This window comes from Anabrus simplex, chromosome 1 (genome assembly GCF_040414725.1).
Source record: "Anabrus simplex isolate iqAnaSimp1 chromosome 1, ASM4041472v1, whole genome shotgun sequence".
NCBI lineage: Eukaryota > Metazoa > Arthropoda > Insecta > Orthoptera > Tettigoniidae > Anabrus > Anabrus simplex.
This window is the reverse complement of record NC_090265.1, coordinates 438,548,817-438,571,393: the sequence shown is the minus strand read 5'-3', so window position 1 is coordinate 438,571,393 and position 22,577 is coordinate 438,548,817. Positions and strand designations below refer to the sequence as shown.

Genomic DNA, 22,577 nt, shown 5'->3' with positions numbered 1-22,577 from the left:
CAAGAACAAGAAAAAAATGATCGTTTTAACGCTGGTTCAAAAAAAATAAACCCACAAAAATAGATGCCACATTTTTTTTTTGAATTTTTATATTTATACTATAATGCCCCCAACTATTGCTAAGTCTATAAAATAGAATCTTGGTGGTGATACTCGAAACCAATTAGAGTATATAGCGCATCATTTCAAAAAATGTTGACTTTCTGATGTAAATTTCCAACAGTTAAAAATGTATAACTTATACAGTATTTGGCGTAACTCACTGAAATCAGGCGACGTATATCATATTAGATGTGAGAGCTCAGGGGATAAATACAGAGGTCTGGTAGCAAAATTTTAGGTTCTAGATGGAATTCATGATTTTTAATGTGGTCCTAAACTTTTGACCGGTACTGTAGTGCCGTCACCAAGTATTAGGGAAAAGGCCAGGGAGAGGATTGTTTTATGTTCCCAGTAAATAAAGAATTTCCAGTGCTGAAGGTGGTCGGGAGGGAGGGGGGTGGAGAGGAAGGAGGTGTTTAAACTTTTGGAATTTAAAAATTCAATCCGTAACAAATGATGTATTCAATAATAATTTTATAGGACTTCTGATGATCATCAGGAATACAGTGTTTTTCTCCTTACATGTAGTCTCATTATTCAGGGTGTTATAACGCGAACACATGGAGTGTAAACGTCAACAAGGCATGAACATAATCATAGTTACAAATTTGTATTTGCCATTGTGCTTATGCTAAGTAGTTCGGCTTGGCTGACAATTACTGTTATTACAGGACTTGTTACCTGTGCCTCGTGCAGTATGTCAGTTCCGAAGGCGTCTGAACTCCGGCGCTTGCCCCAGCCGATGATGGTACACAGCTGGTTGGTCGGGAGAGCCTGCCGTGATTTGGGCAAACACGCTACGCCTCGGTAACGGTCTGGACGAACAGCCACTGGTAGCTTGAGGAGCGCCACATCATTGTCCACAGTGTCGGCGTCGTAGTCCGGATGTGGGATGGTGCTAAACACCTGCAACAAGACACAACACACTGAGGATGTTCTCTGACTAGGGTGCTGGCCAGTATACCAACCGTATCATAATTTAACAGATTGTACCATATACCGATATACTCCTATTATGGCACGCAAAAAATACTAAATTTGCCTATTATTATAAGGATATCATTGCACCTACTCGATCTACGTAGAAGTATGAAAAGGTTGTTTTATATTTCTCTGTTCAAATTAAAGTAATGTAACAATTAAAATAGACATATTATTCTCAGCACTTTTCATCAAGGGTATTGTCCGGCTCCATGGCTAAATGGTTAGCGTGCTGGCCTTTGGTCACAGGGATCCCGGGTTCTATTCCCGGCAGGGTCGGGACTTTTAACCATAATTAGTTAATTCCCCTGGCACGGGGGCTGCGTGTATGTGTCGTCTTCATCATCATTTCATCCTCATCACGACGCGCAGGTCGCCTACGGGAGTCAAATCAATATACCTGCACTTGGCGAGCGGAAGTCCTCGGACACATCCCGTCACTGAAAGCCATATGCAATTTCATTTCATCAAGGGCATTGCTGTGCAAGTTGTTAGAGTAGAGTTGTCTGAAACAAAGCCGAGAATTCCCTTCTCAACAATGACAGTGTTATTGTGATTTTAAATTGTGATGTTTCATATTATTACATATATATTACATATATTACATATTACACTTTGTCTAATGCGACAGCCCATAATTGTGGAAAGTAAATAAATAATAACGAACACCTGCTTCCAGTTACTATAATTTTCATTGTCGAGACCAGTTGCAGTACTTTAATCGTATTGTGGATACACATGCGAGTTGTTCAGCGTAAAGAGTTAATTTAGATGGAATCGAACGAAGAAGATAATGAAAGCCCCGCAAGACCAAATAAATTGAACTGAAACACCATTGTGATGCTAATAAATATGAACGTCCCAAACATCGAAAACAGGAGTAAAAATGTGTGTGTGTGAACGTGACGTCAAGTCCTGATTGGACCCTGCCAAGGAGGATGTTTAATGTCTCTGTTGTCATGTACGGGAAAGAAATTATCAAAGTATTTTTATTTAATATAATTGTTATTGTGCCGTAAAATACTATATCCTTCGTGGCTCAGGCGGCAGCGCGCCGGCCTCTCACCGCTGGGTTCCGCGGTTCAAATCCCGGTCGCTCCATGTGAGATTTGTGCTGGACAAAGCGGAGGCGGGACAGGTTTTTCTCCGGCTACTCCGGTTTTCTCTGTCATATTTCATTCCAGCAACACTCTCCAACATCATTTCATTTCATCTGTCATTCATTAATCATTGCCCCAGAGGAATGCGACAGGCTTCGACAACCGGTACAGTTCCTTTCCTCGCTGCTAGATAGGGGCTTCATTCATTCCATCCCTGACCCGGTCGAATGACTTGAAACAGGCTGTGGATTTTCAAAATACTATAATTTAGAAGTGGCTAACAGGTGCTAACAGGTTGGTATCACTCGTGTTGGCTGTTGGTGGAATGAGAATGACTTCTGATACCAATGAATATACTGAGGACGAGTTACAGTTCAAAACTGAAATATAAGCACCTATCATCCAGTAGGTCTACGTCTACTTTTTGACATGAGAGTGTTGTTGCTGTCTAAATTACTCGATATTTTTAATAAACCGTTCTCTGTTCCAGTTTTCCAATTTCCGATTTTAGTTCAGTTCAGACAGGTAGTATAGGTGAGGTGATTTATATTTCAACAAGTCACACAACGAAGAAAGGAAGAATTTTAATCCTGCAAAGAAAGGTAAGGACCATGAAAATAGTGAAAAGAGGACGTCCTAGGCAATGAAAGTGGAATACTGTAGAGCAGGGCCTCTCAGGGTGCATGCGCGTGGTGCATGCACTGTGCACGGTGCAAAAGACGACTTGGCTTGGTTGACCAGAGTGCAGACCCCCCACTCCTCGATTTGAAGCAATAGCGCTTACTCTCTCTTTCCTCAGGCCTGTCTCGCTCGCTCCGCCTGTCTCCCTCTGCCCCACTTGCGCCGTAGCGCTCCAAATCCGGGCTGACTTGAGCCGAGTTTAGGCGAGTTGAGCCGAGCTTAGCCGAGTAGCCCAGAGACGAAGCGTTGATCCCAGCCATGCCGAGCGGCAGCGATGCACAGTGCACGGAGCTCTTGCGCCTCTATCTGCACGCGTGAGATTTTGGGCGTTTGAGAGGCCCTGCTGTAGAGGTAAGAAGAGAATAAGTATTGACCATGGCAGAAGGAATCTAACGAAGTCAATTGCTGGAAGCCATAACGAACCATTCGTGCCCTATAAGGTGAGAATCCGTGGTTAAGTGAAGAGCGAGGACGGTTTTAAATTTGGGAGCCCTGTGGAGTCATTAACTTTCACGTCCTTCACGTTATTTTCTTTTGTCTATACTTCATACATTGAGTGGCCAAAAGTCACGGGAAAATATGCCGTGTATTACCCCCGAGCGTTGCGGCTAGCTGCGGTGTAGCAGAGAAGTCTGTCACAGACACCAGTGTCCTGAAGGCAACTTGTCGCGAGTTAGCCGACTTTCAACGTGGGATGATCATCGGCGCACGGTGCATGGGTCATAACATTGTAGATATTACACGCGAATTCGGGTTTCTGAAGTCAACAGTGTCGAGGGTGGATCTTCAATATCGCAGAGAGAATGTTACCACCCGCGTAAACTGCCACACGGGAGGATTATTATTATTATTATTATTATTATTATTATTATTATTATTATTATTATTATTAAAGCGTCTTTATTGTGGCGAAGTTAGGGCTCCCGGCCCTTTCTTACACTTAACCACTTCATGTATATACAATGTATATTTTACATAAAATTTAACATATGAAATCTTCACAACCTAAAGTATAACTAAAGCAACTAAAGTATCACTAACTAAACTAAGGTGAGTAAAGTATAACTAAATTATACACAGGAACACATTGCAATAAACAACCATATTCACTCTCATTCATGCATCCCATTCACACTCAAGAAAGACTGGAAGTGCTTAAAAGATGACGCTGGCAAAGGATTTTAAATTTAGTCTTAGATTTTAAATAATAATAATGTTATTTGCTTTACGTCCCACTAACTACTTTTACGGTCTTCGGAGACGCCGAGGTGCCGGAATGTCTGAGCCACTCAGCCCGGCAGTCTTAGATTTAGCTTCCCTGGTGTCATTGGGGAGTTCATTCCACCAGCTCGTGGCGGTGATCGTGAACGATCTGTTGTAGGTTGCGGTTCGATGCACAGGAATTTCTAGCGTACATCTTGACCGGGTATTGAACAGGTGCAGGGAACTAAGGTAGCGAAATCTGGTGGATAGGTAAGGAGGAGTGTTTTCAGAAAGCACTTGATACACCAAAGTAGTTGCGTGGAGTCTACGTCTGCCATTCAGTCGTAACCAAGATAATTGTGTATAGAATGGGGATACATGGGCGATTGGTTGTATGTCGAATGCATACCTGATGCATGCATTTTGGGCACGTTGCAGTCTCATGCTTTGCTCGTTATTGATATCAATAAAAACTGTATCACAGTATTCGAGAATTGGAAACAAGAGTGATTGAATGAGCTTTATTTTCAAGGACCGAGGAAATATATTTTTAAACCGCTTCAGAGGATGCAGGCTTTGATATACCTTTTGGCACACTTTCATCACATGTTGCGACCAGTTCAATGTTTCGCTTATAGCCACACCAAGATTCATAACTGTTTCACAAAATGGAATAATGGTATTGTTTAGTGCTACAGGAGGAATTGCGTATTGTTTTAAGACGTGTAAGTTTTTCGAAGTACCAATGATTATTGCTTGCGTTTTAAGAGGATTAATTTTGAGATTGTTACTCAATGCAAAATTACTTACGAGACTTAAATCAGCATTTACTTTTTCTACAGCACTCTGAATTTTATCAGTTCTTGAGTGGTAGTAGATCTGCAGATCATCAGCATAAAGATGATACTTGCAATGTGTAATCGATTTGGCAACATCGTGTAAGTAAATTGCAAACAGCAATGGTCCAAGTACAGACCCTTGGGGGACACCGAGGGGTTTGTTAAGCCACTCAGATCTGCTCTTATTTACTTTGACACACTGACGGCGATTTTTGAAGTACGAACTGAAAAAGTTTATTGCCGTCTTGCTGAAATTTAATGAATCCAATTTTGAAAGTAGCAGTTGAGGAACAACAGTATCAAAAGCACTAGAAAAATCAAGTAGAACCAGTACAGTCACTTGTCGAGCGTCCATTGCCTGTCGGATATCATCAGTTACTTTCAGTAGGGCAGTCGCTGTGCTGTGTCCTTTCTTGAAACCAGATTGGTAAGGGTCAAGCAGTGAGAAGTTAGTTAAGTAAGTGAGGACTTGTTCGTGTATCACAGGTTACATGTTACAAATGTCATGTCTGGTCCATATTGAAATGTACATCAGTTTAAAAATATTACTAAAATTTATTAGGATCAACCTATTCAATACAATTGAGTTTCTAAAGTTAGGACTTACATCTTATTATACTAAAATTTGAAGGGACATGTTTCGCCCGTTATAAGGGCATCATCAGCCTTTTTACACTCATACCTAAAAGATAAAAATCAGGATCCTGATTGTTTTGGTCAAAATATAACATTAAGAATGAGTATTCTATAACATTATAACATTATATAACATTAAGAATGAGTATTCTTAGGCTGATGATGCCCTTATAACGGGCGAAACATGTCCCTTCAAATTTTAGTATAATAAGATGTAAATCCTAACTTTAGGAACTCAATTGTATTGAATAGGTTGGTCCTAATAAATTTTAGTAATATTTTTAAAACTGAAGATCACAGGTGTTTAACGAGCGGGCATCACGTCGTCTCCGCAGAACCATACTGGGCACTCGACGGGCCACTGTGAGTCAGATCACCGTCCAGTTGAATTTTGCGAGGCAGGAACGCATTTCTACCAGGATTTTTAGGAGGTAACTGCACCGCATAGGCTTCACCAGCTGACGACCAACTCTTGTCCCTTTGCTGTCACCTCGACTCAGAGCTCAACGACGTGCATGGGCCAGCGAACATTGGCAATGGATCATGGAACAGAGGCGACGTGTGGTATGGTACGATGAACCCCGGTTCCAGTTGTATCGAGCTGATGGGGGCGTGGGAGTGTGATTTATGCCCCATGAAGCTATGGATCCTGCATGTCAACAAAGTTGTGTCCAGGTGAGATGTGGCTCAGTTCTGATCTCATGGTCGGCGTTCTCATGGTCACAATTAGGTCCCATGATCCGGCTGCAGGGAGCACTGACAGGTGCATGTTATGTGGACATTCCTTCAAACCACCTGCATCTGGCCTAGAGTATCCTGATGAGATGCCATGTTTCAATACGACAATGTGCCATGTCACCGCTCTGTGGTAGCACGCAGGTGGTTGGAGGAACACTCCAGTGAAGTTACAACCATGGATTGGCCCTCCATATCTCCCGACCTTAATCCAATCGAGCATTTATGGGATACTGTCGATGCTGGTGTACGCTCCATAAACCCCGCTCTAACTACACAAGACCAATATATTGTGGGTAGCATTGCAAGATATGGGTCCAGATCCCTCCAGAGCGATTCCAGCACCTCGTAAAGTCGATGCCTCATGGTATTGCTGCCGTTTTGAAGGCTCGCCGAGGAGCAACTTTTTATTAACATCACATTCATTGTCTTCCCATGATTTTTTGGCCACTCAGTGTATTTTAAAGAGTAGAACAACCATTATTTCATTCTATTCTGATTAGATATTTTAAGAGATGTTTACCGAGCTCTATTTTTCTTTTAAACAATGATTAGATTACCAGTCCCATCTGTGGCAAGCTGTTATCGGGCTGAGTAGCTCAGACGGTCGAGGCGCTGGATTTCTGACCCCAACTTGGCTGGTTCGATCCCGGCTAAGTCAGTGGTATTTGAAGGTGCCCAGCTACGTCAGCCTCGTGTCGGTAGATTTACTGGCACGTAAAAAGAACTCATGATGGACAAAATTCCGGCACCTCGGCGTCTCCCAAACCGTCAAAATTAGTTATTGGGACGTAAAAAGAATAGAATTATTGCTGCAAGTTGCCTAGACTCGGAACTGCAAAATATATGAATGAATATTTTGTACTCATCCTGGTACTTTCTTTCGAAATTAGCATTACATATAGTTAAGATCTTCTTCTTCTTCTTCTTCTACCTCCGTGATTTTTCTTTATCCTTGGGCACAGCATATACAACACACGCACAGTAGCCATTAAACCGCCACATATAAAATCAAAATTTATTCCCCTGTCCACCTAATTAATAGATTTTCGGCGACGCTGGGATAGGAAAGGTCTAGGACTGGGAAAGTAGCGGCCGTGGCTTCAGGACGTAGCCTCAGCATCTATCTGGGCGAGACTGGGAATACACAGAAACAACATGTATGTTTACCGACACTAACGTTCGAACGCACCACCTCTTCAATACGAGTTCCGTACCACGCAGCCAAGTCGCTAGTACGAACGCAATGAGCATAGTACACTTCCAATGAATTTGAGAAATGATCAACCAATTTCGAATTAGTAGCTCAGAAAGAAAGATTTCTTCAAATACTATTCCTTGCCTATTTTGACCTCGCCATTGGCAATTTGCTTTACGTCGCACCGACACAGACAGGGCTTATGGCGACGGTGTGATAGGAAGAGACTAGGAGTGGGAAGCAAGCGGCCATGGCCTTAGTTAAGGTACAGCCCCAACATTTGCCTGGTGTGAAGTTGGGAATCCACGGAAAACCATCTTCATGTTTGTCGACAGTGGGGTTCGAACCCACTATCTTCCGAATGCAAGCGCACAGCTGCGCCACCCTAATCGCACGGCCACTTGCTTGGTGCTATTATAACTTACATATCTGCTAGGATTCTAGACCAATCAACAGCTAATAATAATGGCGTATGGCCTCCGGAGAGGCCTGGTGCGGGTCTTTTTCTCGTAGACGGCCTATTAGGCGACCTGCAAGTCTGTGAAGATGAGGTCCCTACCTAGGATGATTTCTAATCCTGAATACGCCACACTCACGCAGCCGTCGAGCCGACCCGGCCGCGAATCGAACCCGGGACTCTCTGAACCGAAGGCCAGTGCGCTGACCATTCAGCCAACGAGTCGGACAATCAACAGGTGATATGTATAAATAACTGCGAAGCAATAGGCGACATTTGTTCTCGAGGCTGAGAGCTGACGGAATGTTCCATAATAGGCTGTTAGCCCAAGGGTGTCTTCACTTATCCAGTCGACTGCTTCTTGGCAGAGCAAATGCTCAAATATCTCCATCACTCCCCTTAGGATGGATGATTGCCAGTGGAACGAATCTTGTGACTCACCAGGTGTTCGAGATGGTGTCATCAATACAGCTCACATAGCTGAACGACAAATAAGACCAGCTATATCCAAGTATGGCGTAATTATTAAATAATGCTTTTATCAACCTGTCTCTCAAGAATGAAGCTGACTTCATGCATGTCATGTGTCATCACCACTTGTATGAAAAGATAATTATCCACACAGAACATGTTACAATAGACTTACACTATTACCATAGATTGTAGACCTTCGCGGAAAATCCTGCCAAATGCTGCAGATGTTTAACCCTGTAACTCCGAAGAGGGGAGTTCATTAAACTCGCCACTTTTTATATTACTGATTTTTCTTGAAAAATTAACTCCTCGGAAATGTATCTTTTTCTTTTTGAGTTACTGTCTCTTTGTATAAGGCGGTTGTACAAGGGAGAGTCACATGGAGCTCATGAATATATAGTAGAATTCATTTTATTGATACAAAGTGGTATTCAAACCAAACCCCATGGCGTAACAGCCCCGAAAGGCTATGGCCCATGGCTCACCAAGCGACCAGTGCTCAGCACAAGGGCCTCCAGATGAGGTGTCATGTGGTCAGCATGACGAATCCTCGGGGCGTTATCTTGGATTTCTAGACTGGGGTCGGCTTCTCACTGTCAGATAGCTCCTCAATTGTAATCACGTAGGCTGAGTGGACCTCGAACCAGCCCTGACCTGGCTGGGAATCGAAACCAGGGCCTCCGGGTACGAGGCAGACACTCTACTCCAGGGCCTCTCAGGGTGCATGTGCGTGGTGCATGCACTGTGCACGGTGCAAGAGACGACTTGGCTTGGTTGACCAGAGTGCAGACCCCCCACTCCCCGATTTGGAGCAATAGCGCTTACTCTCTCTTTACTCACGCCTGTCTCGCTCGCTCCGCCTGTCTCCCTCTGCCCCACTTGCTCCGTAGCGCTCCAAATCCAGGCTGACTTGAGCCGAGCATAGGCGAGTTGAGCCGAGCTTAGCCGAGTAGCCCAGAGACGAAGCGTTGATCCGAGCCATGCCGAGCGGCAGCGATGCACAGTGCACGGAGTTCTTGCGCCTCTATCTGCACGCGTGAGATTTTGGGCGTTTGAGAGGACCTGCTCTACTCCTACACCGCGGGGCCGGCCAAGTGGTAGAAAACTGTATGGGTAGTCTCTAGCCAACTGGTTAGCATGCTACCCATGACCGTGACGCTGGAATAGGAACAGGCTACCTTAATTAAGGCACAGTCCCGGTACTTTCCTGATATAAAAGAAGGAACCTTCAGAAATACATATTCAGGACTGCCAATGGTACGATTAGAAATGACGATCTTCCGAAGTCTGCACAAGGGATCTGACAGAGAGAATCTCTTATAACATTATGAAGATAGTTCCACTTATGCAACTTGCTGCCAATTTGAATGGTCCAATCGCACTGCTATCTACTGTATCATTGAAGTTGAACGCTGGTGTACAGTACATTTATATTTGGATAGTAATTGGGGCTGTCAGCAAACCTGTTCTATTCCACACACACAAAAAAAAGAAGAAGAGCTCTTTATACACAAAGGACACAGCATCTCTTGAAGCAGCTAGTCTGTGACGAATATGAGCGAATATTTGTTTCGTGTGCGTAACTTTCCACGAAACAATCTTAATATTTTTTACCAAGTGTCCTTCGTGTGTAGGCCTACGGAGGTTTTATGAACCGAATTGAACGCTATGATCCAGGATTTAAGTGAGTAAGTGTGTGTGTCGTCTTCAACGTTATATACATCATTTGTAGGTAGAACGCCATTCTCACAGGCATGCACCAGACCGCTCCGGAGGTCATATGTAAATTATAATGTACTTAATTTATTTGTAATGTTATGTGCTCATTACTCAAATAAATAAATAAATAAATAAATAAATAAATAAATAAATAAATAAATAAATAAATAAATAAATAAATAAATAAATAAATAAATAAATACCGAAATTGGAGTGACTAAGAAACTGTGTTGGAAGCTACAGGAAAGCTATGACCCATTATCGGCCCCTATGAGACTTGAAGTAACTCAATTTTCTTGCAACTACACACCTCGAAGAAAGTTTTGAACCATCTGGATTGCTGTGGTACTAAGTTGCTTCAAATACAGTACAGGACACACTTTCAGATTTAACCTTGGTAAAATGTGATACAACTCGCAAACTGCGCTCGTAGTGGCGTGACCTGGCAACTTGCGTCTAATTCTTATAACAATGGAAATCCATATATGGATATGGATAAATAAATTACGTTATTAAGAGGTGAAGTTCAAAGAAGCTGAAGAAATTCTGGATAAATGAAAGAAGAATTATTGAGCGTGTTATCATTTAAAGACAGAAATTGACATACGAGTATAGTCAAGATATGATATGCATTGTTGTGAAAGGGATTGATCTAGCATTCATGCATTGCATTATTTTGCTTTAGAATTCCTGCCTAGACGTCTGAGGTTAGATTTTTCTGTTTCCTCATTTAAAAACATTGTATCATCACGTTTAGACACTTGTCATTAAACAGATCGGCACATTCCTTACATACATTATTCATTGAATTAACATTTATGGCTTTAATCTGAGATGAGGGATAAAAGAAAGAAAAGCAAGAAAATGTTATCGATAGTTATGTTTTGAGGACTATTTACGTATTATTACAGTAAGAATATAACATAATCTTGGATATACAGTCAGGGTTTTCTAAAGTCACTGACTTGGAAATGATATGAAAAGATCTTACAATTATTCTTCAAGCGTAACGTCCCTTCTTTCTGTATACCTTACCGAAGTCACTTCTTCGACATTTCAAAACCCACAGATCACACCTACAGCAAAACATAGGTATTGACGCTTAATTGCTGCACTATAAAATGCGCTATTTTATTTTTAGGCAGTTAAAATATGGGTCGCGTAGCTCAGAAACTTAGGAAGTACCGTGCTATAAAATCTATTTGTCACTGGAAGAATATATATGTAAACACAATATCGACTTACATTTTCTTGTCATGAGGGAAACGGAAGAAAGACTGCAAATTCTTCTGCACTTGATAATTATTGCTGCCAAACACAGCACATATCTTTCCACACAAGCTGAGAGGAGATATGAAGGAATGACACCGCAATTACTGATATTAACTTACTCCAAACGCATAAATAACACCAAACACTTCACTAATACACACGCTCTTATAACAGGGTAAGTAACTCCAGGTCATAGCGCTAGGCAGAGCTCAAATCGCAGTCCCTTGATATCTCGCAGAGTGTCCTGTATCATCTCTACTGAATTTAGTTGCTTACGACCCAACAGGAAGTGTGAGACGATTACAAACCTGCGAAAGGTATAAGGCATTGTTTGTAAAAGTACATTGTCTACGAAAACTGGAAATCACAATCTGCGGTTAGGTGTTACTCCACCCTGTAGGTTGAGGTATGCTTCGATCACTGTTTACCTAGCGGTTGAGGCTGTTCTGCTCTATCCTCTCCCCTCGTATAGCAGCCCTTCGGAGATCATCCAGAGTCAGAGGTCGGTTCCTAAGTATTTACAGTGCCTGTTCAACACTACTTGCTCCAGGCATGTTCAATGGGATTCATAGCAGCGTACGCCCCAGACCTTTCTATCACATTGATCTGGGCCTTCCAGAGAAAGATGTTAACATGGTAGGAGCTGTGCGTGCGCGCATTGCCGCCTTGGGAGAATGAACCTGTTTACAATATGTTTTCAGATCTATGGCTAAATGGTACAACGTACTGGCCTTTGGTCACAGGGGTCCCGGGTTCGATTCCCCACACAGTCGGGAATTTTAACCATTATTGGTTAATTTCGCTAGCACAGGGGCTGGATGTATGTGCCGTCTTCATCATCATTTTATCCTCATTACAACGCGCAGGTCGCCTACTGGAGTCAAATGCAAAGACCTGCACCTGGCGGGCCGAACATGTTCTCGGACACTCCCGGCACTGAAAGCCATACGCCATTTCAGCAAGGCCGAACAATGAGCTGGAGGGTTCAGTCCTGATATTCTGCACTTGCCATAGTGCCTTTAATGACTATGAACGACGTCAGACGTCCATACATAATGCCGGCCCAAAACATGACAGATTCGTTCCCCAGCTGGACCTCAAGTATGTTGTATATGTCTCGACCGAAGGTACATAGCTTTCTCACACCCACCTTCAACTATTGTGAGACGTCAGAAAATTCCGCACTCATCAGCCATGATGCAGGATTCCAACCCAAATGTTCCCTCCCCCATCTCCACCTGGCACCTCCATGTAGGTTGTACGTGCAGGTGCTCGCCAAGGAACTCTGGAGTGTAGATGGGCCCTATGGAGATAATTTTGGATTGTCTGAGTAGATACAGCCTTCCCAGTTTTCATCAGAAAGGCAAAACGCTGGCTTCTTCTGGAATGTTCTCAGTTCCATCGAATCAAGATTCGCTGGTAGTGACCAACTGCTTCTATTTTTGACCGCGGGTGACCACTGCGAGAAGAGCCTGGAACATTTTGTGTCATACGATAGCGATTTTACGGCCTATGGTGCACACCAACCAGATGGGTAATTTTCCTCACGGAGAGGCCTTGCTGACGCAATGTAACACCGTGCGTACGATCGAATACTTTAAGGCCGTCTAGGCAAGTTTACTCGCTGAATAGACCACAAACTGTGTTCTGTGCTTGTTGCATACAAGGATGCCAGTTATAGAACACATTGTGGACTGTCCTGAGATGTGACGTTAGACTGCATTCCAATGTCTCCTTTTAATAAGACTACTGTCTCAGTGACATCTTTCAGGAGTACCGAATATTCATCTAGTAGAAAAAAAAGAAGGATACAGAAACAACTACTAGTCTTCCAGTCTTCCAGTTTCGAGACCCTAAAGGAACTATCCGTAAACTGCAATTTATAATGATAATATTATTGTTTTTACGTCCCGCTAACAGCATTTTTATGGTTTCCGGAGAGGACGAGGTGGTAGAATTTTGTCTCGCCGGAGTTCTTTTACCGTGCCAGTAAATGTACTGACACGTGGTTGAGGTATTTGAGCACCTAGAAACACCATCAGACTGAGCCAGGATCGAACCTGCCAAGCTAAGCTCAGGTCAGTGCTCTATTCCTGAGCTACTCAGCCTTACTGTATATTAACTATAAAAGTCTTCACGAACACTCCCAGGTTATAAAATTATGATGATGATAACTGTTAATATTAAATAATTTTCTTCAGTGAACTTCCATTAATATTTGTAACGTTATATTATAGTTGAAACATTAATTTTAGATTTATTAACTTAATTTATACTAGAAAAAAGTTAAGGGGTGAAGAGGTGAAATTCGCCATACATAAGAAGTCACCTAACTTAACACAGGAAACATGAGGAAACCCATTACAATGCAACTCCCTTTTTTTTAAAAAAAGATACTTTTTGTTTGGGGCGTCGACCTAGAAAGATCATTTGCCCCTACTGGCACCATATGTTATGAAGCTGCGTGTATTTGGAAACTGCGGAAGTGTAAAGTGTTGAATGTGAGGAAAGGAACGTTAAGGACGACACAAACACCCAGTCCACCCAGTCCCCACGCCAGAGATATTAATTATTTACAATTAAAAATCCCTGACCCGGCTCGGAATCGAACCCAGGGTTGCTGGGTGACAGACGGACGCATTGCCCCCTACATCGCGGGGACGGAATTGCAACTTTCTTACTATGTTAGTCCGTAATGCCCCCCACCTCCCATTTACATTGGGCTAGTACCTAAGGGCCTTAAGGCGGCTTTACACGAGGCTAGTATTTGGGGTAGTGACTACCTTTCTAGTGACAAAGACAGCTACTACTCTTATATAAACCCCTGGGACAGTACTGACTGCAGTAATAGTCCTAGTACCGAGCAAGTGGCCGTGCGCTTAGGGGCATGCAGCTGTGAGCTTGCATTCGGGAGATAGTGGGTTCGAACCCCACTGCCAGCAGCCCTGAAGATAGCTTTCCGTGGTTTCTCATTTTCACATCAGGCGGATGCTAGGGCTGTACCTTAATTAAGGCCACGGCCGCTTCTTTCCCATAACTAGACTTATCCTGTCCCATCGTCGCCATAAGACATATCTGTGTCGGTGCGACGTAAAGCAAATAGCAGAAAAAAAAAGAAAAAAAAGGTACTCTTCATTTTGTGTGTCAACCTCTGCTATCCCTTTTATGAGATAGTATAGTGAAGGGGCTAGCTTCTAGGTTTTGTGACTACGCTGTTTACAATCCATTTGTAAATGCAACTTTAACGCCGAGTGATTTGGGTCTAGTGAACACAGAGATGCGCCAGCACAGGTCTTTCATATACCAACAATCATGTTATAGAATGATGAGGTTTATCACTGTCGCATCATCCAAAAATTGACTGCTGTAATCGGGAGCGGCACAAGGCAGACATTGTAGTGATGTGTGTATTTTAAAGTAATTAGATAGGATTATATCGTCGTTTGTACTTCAGATGTCTAACGTCTTCTTTGGGAGAATCTGCATGGCTTTGATCTCGTAAATTATTCTTCTTCTTTTCATATTCCTCTTCTTGCGGCTTCATTCCTCTGGAATTAAACTGAGGGATAGCACAGAGTAGGATTTTTAACCTATTTATCTCTTCCTTTGTTTACCAGAAGCCGAGTTAATTCCACTTGTCAACCCGAGAATCGAACCAGGGCCGATCATGTGGGAAGCCACTGTGATATCTCCTAGATCATGATAACGAATTATCTTACTGAAGGCCTGAGTAACTTAAGCTTCAAATAGTGTAGCACTGCCAAATATGCTGGCGCACTTTAATGTTCTTCGGTTGCACTTGTAGATTCACGATAATATATAGCAAGTTAATGGATACTGTTGGCGGGTATGATCTGAATCACCTACCGTGAAGGCAGCTCCAGCTGCCACCTCGTCCCGAACACCTGAACGGCCCCTTAGGAGACGTCACGCTGTACCAACACTCAATCACTTGCCTCGTATACCATTCATTGAATGATAATAGGAACGAGAGAACTTCCATTAATTTAAAGTGACACAAGGCGTATGCTTGGTTCTGAAATAAATGCGAAGGTCACGACGTATTTCAATTTAAGCCGTCATACTCCCTTTAGAAACCTCCAGAATGTTGAGACCGGTTGGCCTTGCTCTCTTCTGTGGAGATGATCGCATCTCATGATCCGAGTTTGAGTTTTTATTGTGTCCGTCCTGACATGTTGATATCCACGACTTGTTTATTGTTATAGCATGACAGAAATATAACGTCAGCTATTCCTAACTTTTGAGTGACATCTGCAAACCAGCAGGGACACGTACGTGTGAATGAGATGCTAATTTATTCTAACATATTTTTTGGGAAAATCTGTGAACGTCTTTGATCTCGGAAATATTTATTCTTCTTTTACTTCTACTTGTGGCTTCATTTTGAACATCATGATTATCATCTCTGAATATTTTCTTTCGTGTGTGCTTTCTGTCCAGTGTTTTCAAATGGAGCAAAGCAAATTTATCATGATATTTCTCTTTATTGAAACCATATTCCGCTCTTTCAATACTATTAACACTTTCGTGGTTATAGGGTGATGTAATTGCCACTATTTCTTTTCGATACTCCATATCAGATTTGTGCTTCTGCTTGGTGTGGATATTAGAGAACCTAAACAAAAATACTGCACTAGTATTGGTATATTGCTATTTAAAAGGTTTGTCAACTTGTTTGTTTACACGAGTACATTGTAATGGCTCTCAGGATTGGCCATATTTGAGGAATGAAAAGTAGATCTGCTTCATGAATAACGTATGCAATTCTATGTGATATTTACCGTCTGTGACTGTCCTATACTACTCTAGTTATAACACTAGAGGAGCTGGAGAAGGTGCGGATTCTATAGCTCCAGACAGACGGAGAATAGAACGAAGCATACTTGCGCTTCGACAGTTGTTCCACTTTGCACTCACCATTGCTTCAAGAAATTTCGTGAGATGTAAATTGTGCTAATCTTTCTTAATACACGGTATTTTACCTCAAACCTTCGTTGGCATCGAATATTGCTCTTTTCTTTGAACAGAAATTGCATTTCTGTACAGTAATCCCAGAAAGCACAGGATCATATTTTCTTTATGCATTGATTTGTTTTTATAAGTGAATTGCTGTTGAGATATAAAGTTACCAAATTAGTACATGCGTTTAGGTAGTTAACTCTTTTTCAGATTATCCCGTAATTCCACAATTTTAAATACGATTATGGCAACAGCGCCTCGCCGGATGAACCAAGTCTTTTGGAAGCAGGGATTCAGTGACCACACTTCAACTGAATTCATGTAAACAATGGTCAACCATAAAGTACAGTAGTTCCAATGCTGATTGAAATTATGCTTCATACAGTACGCAAGTCAAGCGAAACGTTACGATTTATTATTATTATTATTATTATTATTATTATTACTATTATTATTATTACTATTATTATTATTATTATTATTATTATTATTATTATTATTATTATTATTATTATTATTTCAACAAACATTAGAGACTGTAGCTAAAAAGTTACTTATTAAAATAAGTGTTGAAGAGGCAAAATCTATATTATAACATTAAACAACTCCCTAGCAAATTTTATCCTAAAATTAAAATTCCTGGAAAAATGGTTGTTTAGGAGGAAAAGAGAAGGATTATTGGCATGCAACTTACTTTTCTTTTTCATTTTAAATTCATTCTCCCTTCTTTCCTGGTGAGGTATTTTTCTACGATGTGAACGTGAAGTAGCTTCTTCATTAATATTTACCAGTGCTGTTACCCTGTAATGGGTCGTTCCGGTGGAATGTATTTGTACGATTGAGGATAGAGAAACGTCGCTCCACAGATACGCTCGTAGACGGTGAAACTGCTACCACAGAAAATAGTCTATACATTTCTTAAAATATCTCTGTTATTTCCTGATAACCTTAAGTGCTTGTGTTAATAGAGTATTACGTAAATTAATATCTACATAGGACAGCTGAAGTTCAGTTTTTAACCTGGTTATCTTAAATAGATCGGATAAGCAGTTGACGGGTAGAAATACTATTTAAAGTATAAACAGTTATATAACACGGAAATTTAGATGGATCAACGAGAGGACATAACTTAAGTTTATCAGTAACTAGCTGGGAAGTATTTATTATTTGCTCTTCGAAGTAAACTAAATAAAGTGTTTACTTTTGGGGTGTTTTTATTGCAACGCGCACTTGAGGCGTTTCACAGGAATTCATGATCGATCTACATTCAACATATTACTATAAGCATGAAAGTTGTTCCACACTATTTCTTTTCACCCACAGTAACAAACTGGGCCAATATTTGTTAAAATAATACTGCTGCATAACCACTCATTTTCACCGTACCATGCATATTCAAAATGTCTGGCAAAATGTCTCTCTTTTCGTAGAAGGATTAAGGACAGATATTGGTCTCCCCGCTAACAATATATTATCTCTTTTGACTTCTTCGGTCAACCGTGAAAATGGTGTCTGTGATACAGTACGTACTGTAACATTTTTCGGATTCATTCATTCTATGTCTAAGTTGTCATATTAACAATATACTGACGTTAATAACAAAATACTGATTAAATTAATATAAAATTATTATTTCTTTTAACTTCACTGCGCAACAGCTAACTTGAACTTTAAATACAAACCTACTGTGTTCGAAATAAAATCACGGAATGAAAATACTCAGAGTAGAATGAGATTTTTAATAAGGGATGGCATAAGATGTGCCGTTACATCGCTTTTGGCCATTTCAATGACCCAGACTACCAAGGAAGGCTACAACGAGCTTCTGAATATCCTAGGAAGATATGAAAAAGAGATGCTCTTCGACTTGAAACTCGTTTTAGGCAGACATAAACTCATGACAACACTTGACGTTGCCAAGGCAACCAATCGTAAACATGGAGCTATCCATCGCTGTTCTGGAAAGAACCACAACCTGCAGGCCAAAGGCAAGCAGGAATTTCTGAGAGTGCAATAGTGGACCCTTTCAGTTTTACACCCTCTTCCTATTTTTTTTTTTTGCTAGGGGCTTTACGTCGCACCGACACAGATAGGTCTTATGGCGACGATGGGATAGGAAAGGCTTAGGAGTTGGAAGGAAGCGGCCGTGGCCTTAATTAAGGTACAGCCCCAGCATTTGCCTGGTGTGAAAATGGGAAACCACGGAAAACTATTTTCAGGGCGGCCGATAGTGGGATTCGAACCTACTATCTCCCGGATGCGCGCCTCAACGCGCACGGCCAACTCGCCCGGTCCTCTTCCTATTAACACGCCCACCAACCTTGATGGCTCCAAATGAATATAATGCGGAAAGAAAAACGATACATTGTAACATACTTTCAACAAAGATAATTTGACCAGTGAAATGAACGTTTTGTATTTAAATATTTATGAATACGTAAGTAGAGCTTCATTAGCTTCACCCCAGCTGCCGCCACTGCTCTAAGTTAATCTCATGTCATGTACCATCACCGACCGAGTTGGCCATGCGGTTAGGGGCGCGCAGCTGTGAGATTGCATTCGGGTTCGAGGCCCACTGTTGGCAACCCTGAATATGGTTACTTTAATTAAGGCCAAGGCCGCTTCCTTCCCACTCCTAGTACATTCCTATCCCATCGTCGCCATAAGATCTTTGTGGGTGAGACGTAAAGCAGTTTGTAAAAAGAAAAAAAACCCCGTATATTCCATTCAGGTGGATTGACAGACAATGACAGAAATGAGTATTTGGGATTTACAGGGACAGAAGAAAGGATGGATTAGACTGAGAACTGTGAAGGATGTGGCCTTGGTTTATGAGATATATCATGTTCCTGGAATGATAACTAGAACCCACAAGGACTCATTTTCAGGGCTGTCGACGGTAAGTTTATGCACGTGCTTATCGGTCCAATAGCTTAGGACTCAGAAGAAACATACCGTTAAAGGATAAAAACTTCACGATAATGATGAAAGAAAGAGTTCCTGTCAGCTTCTGAAAATAGTGTTATATTAAACAATAACTGGAAGATTTTAAACTGGAATTGCTTCGTTCTTAGCAGTCAATTCGTCTTAAGGAAATTCATAATGATAGATAGCTTCACCTATATGTTTCTATGCGGGGTCTTCTCTGTTAGTACTGCGCCTTGATTAGCTTTCCATTAGCAGAATAAATCGATGTGCGATATAGAACCACATTACACGTAGTCCCGTTTCCTGATACGGGATCGTGGTAAAGCTTTCCTCAGTTTGCCATGGTTATTTCTGGGGTCGCTGGAGCCATCCGTGCTCATTCTGGTTTTGGCCGGGGGTTTGCGGCCGGATACCCTTCCCGATGCCATGTGATTTTTAAGATGAAAATCACAACCCAGGATTGACCCGGATTAGAGCCTTAGTCCTCCTGTGGGGGAAGCCAGCAGCTAAGACACTGAGTTAATCACGACCCCCTCTCCCACCGATTAGAGTGAAGTAAGAACTGTACATTAATACAAAATATGTATCTGTAGGTCCTACAAGAACATTTTACATAACTAGCCTCTGCTGTCGGATACGTACAGGGATTTCAAATATGCAATCAGCGTTACAGTACTGTGAATAGGGTACCATATTAATCAGGGTCGCGAATATCTGTGGTCTATCGTAATGTTCTTCACCAGCAAAAAGTGCTTCTAAGCTCGGCCAAAAGCTTGACAGATCTGACACTTCGAAGAATGAATATATCGGGAGAAGAAAGCACAGGGCCGCGAAATGGAGTGAAAATGAAAAACCCTCTAGGCCTAATACCACCGGGTCGGAAGTTAACAAGAACTGACCACAGGACTTCAGATGTAAAATATGAAACGTAAGGAGACTGGCACAAGCAGAAACAATTCCAGATGTATGGGTAGGGTGCAAGAGATACACGATCTCCCCAAGTTCCCAAGCTGAGAGCCACTGGGAAAGATTATTAACAAGTGAAGCAAGTTTTTGAAAGAATATTACTTCTGGTTTAAAATCACTTATACCAGGTGAGTCAGCCGCGCCTGACGTTTTATACTGCTAGGCATCGCACCGAACGTCACTGGCGTTATGGTCTATTCTCCTTTGCCATATACCAAGAAACAATCGCCTTTCAACACTCACTGCACCACTACCTTTGCAAAATCATGTACCGTATGCGACAGGCATTTACGCAGTGCATCACACTGTCATACGGTTATGTAAAAAGTACGTGTCAATTATGAGCTTTCAGTAGGGTATGAAATGAAAGCTATGAGCGATGGCATACTGATAGAAAACGTGTGTGTATTTGTGAAGTGGAAGTAGTTTACCGGGCGAGTTGGGCGTGTGGTTAGGGGCGCGCGGCTGTGAGCTTGCATCCGGGATGTAGTGGGTTCGAATCCCACTGTCGGCAGCCCTGAAGATGGTTTTCAGTGGTTTCCCGCTTTCACACCAGGCAAATGCTGGAGCTGTACCTTAATTAAGGCCACGGCCACTTCCAACTCTTAGGCCTTTCCTATCCCATCGTCACCATAAGACGTGTTTCGGTGCGACGTAAAGCCATTAGCAAAAGAAGTAGTACGGTAGTCCATTTAGTTAGTAGGCTTTCTGGAAACCTACTCGCTGGAGTAGCCGTGTTGTCATAGGTTAAGTGCGGTGCTGTTAATACAGCTGCGTTTGGCAGGTGAGTTCGAATCCCACTTGAGCTTGTAAATTTTATTAGCATTTTGTACTTCGAGAACCATCCACAGAGCCAATGTATCCGAATGCCCTCACGTCGTTTGTTATTTAATTAATTATATTTATTTATTTATTTATCTATTTATTTATTTATTTTGGCACTGTTATAGGCCATTAGAGCTGCTTATGCGGATGTTTTATAAGCAGGTCTGGACGAGGACAGAGTGGTTGGGGGTTTGAATCCGCTTGACTGAGCAACAGCCTGTTAGCGCAGTAAGTGTTCGAATAGATGACCTTCTGCAATAATGCACGTTTCAGCACGCCGTTGAACTGCCATTCGAGTTCTTTGTAGCACTGTAGGTGATACGGATTCACAGGCTTCCGTAGTAAGGTTTCGAAGGCTTTCAGGATTTTCCGGCTTCTGAGGGTACACTACATCCTTCAAATAGCCCCATAGGAAGAAGTCCAGTGGCGTCAAATCGGGCGATCTAGCAGGCCAGGTGACAGGTCCTCCCCTTCTTATCCATCGGCAGGGATGTGTAACATTTAGGTAATTGTGAACATCTGCTGACATGTGAGGGGGAGCTCCGTCGTGTTGATACCACATGGTTACACGCTCACTCAGGGGCACATCCTTTAGCAGCAATGGTAGTTGGTTTTTAAGAAACTGTAGGTACCGGGCTCCTGTCAAATGATCCTCAAAGAAATATGGTCCACTTAGATGGTCACCCAGTATACCACACCAGACATTTACTGAAATGCTGCCTGCCTTACGCAGGGGGATTTTCAACACTCCAGTAGTGCATATTATGACGATTCACAGAGCCATTATTATGAAATCGTCCGAAAATAAAATGTGAGATACAAACGCTGGATCATTTGCCACTTGCGTCAGTATCCACGCACAGAAATCAACAAGAATTTCGAAACTCGTCCGTGGAGTTCTTGATGTAGTTGAAGGTGATACGGACGGAAAAACTGGAATGCAATATCCTTACAACAGATGACTGGCTAATGTTGGCCTGTTGTGCTACTGCCCGCGTTCTCATGTAAGGATTCTCCCGTAAAGTGTCCAAAACCATCTCAGCAGTTTCAGTGGACGTAACTGGTGCCTCTCTAACAGGATCTGTTCGGGAAAGTGACGAAGTTATACGCAAAAGTCGTCCCACCCTCATAAACGTATTTGCGTTTGGTTGTTGTCTGTGTAGAAATCTTTCCTGGTACAGGCGCTGTGCTTCCTCTGCGTTCTGTCTTGATTCGCCGTAGATGAGGAGCATGTCAACATACTCATCTGTTAAATATATGGCGAAGAAATGACCAGGACTGATAGGCTACACCAAGTGCCAGGCCAATACACATTCAACATGCATGCTTTTGGTTGAATGTGGCACGAATGACCTCTTATGTGGTCCTCAAAGTTTAAAATGTGAATAAAAATATGTATCGCTCGTGGGATTCCAACCCACCTACCAACGCAACATATCTGTGGTTGGTCCAGTACACCACGGTGACTGTTGTCTCCGGCT

General features: G+C 42.2%; 1 protein-coding gene across 1 annotated transcript in view; it reads right to left on the bottom strand.

The window, feature by feature from the left end:
• LOC136867049 (uncharacterized) overlaps positions 1 to 22,577 on the bottom strand; it is a 717,985-nt gene that overhangs the window by 40,540 nt on the left and 654,868 nt on the right. The window contains exon 8 of the mRNA XM_067144156.2: positions 784 to 1,008. Coding sequence (XP_067000257.2) covers positions 784 to 1,008 — 225 coding nt within the window. The remainder of the gene's footprint in view (positions 1 to 783; positions 1,009 to 22,577) is intronic.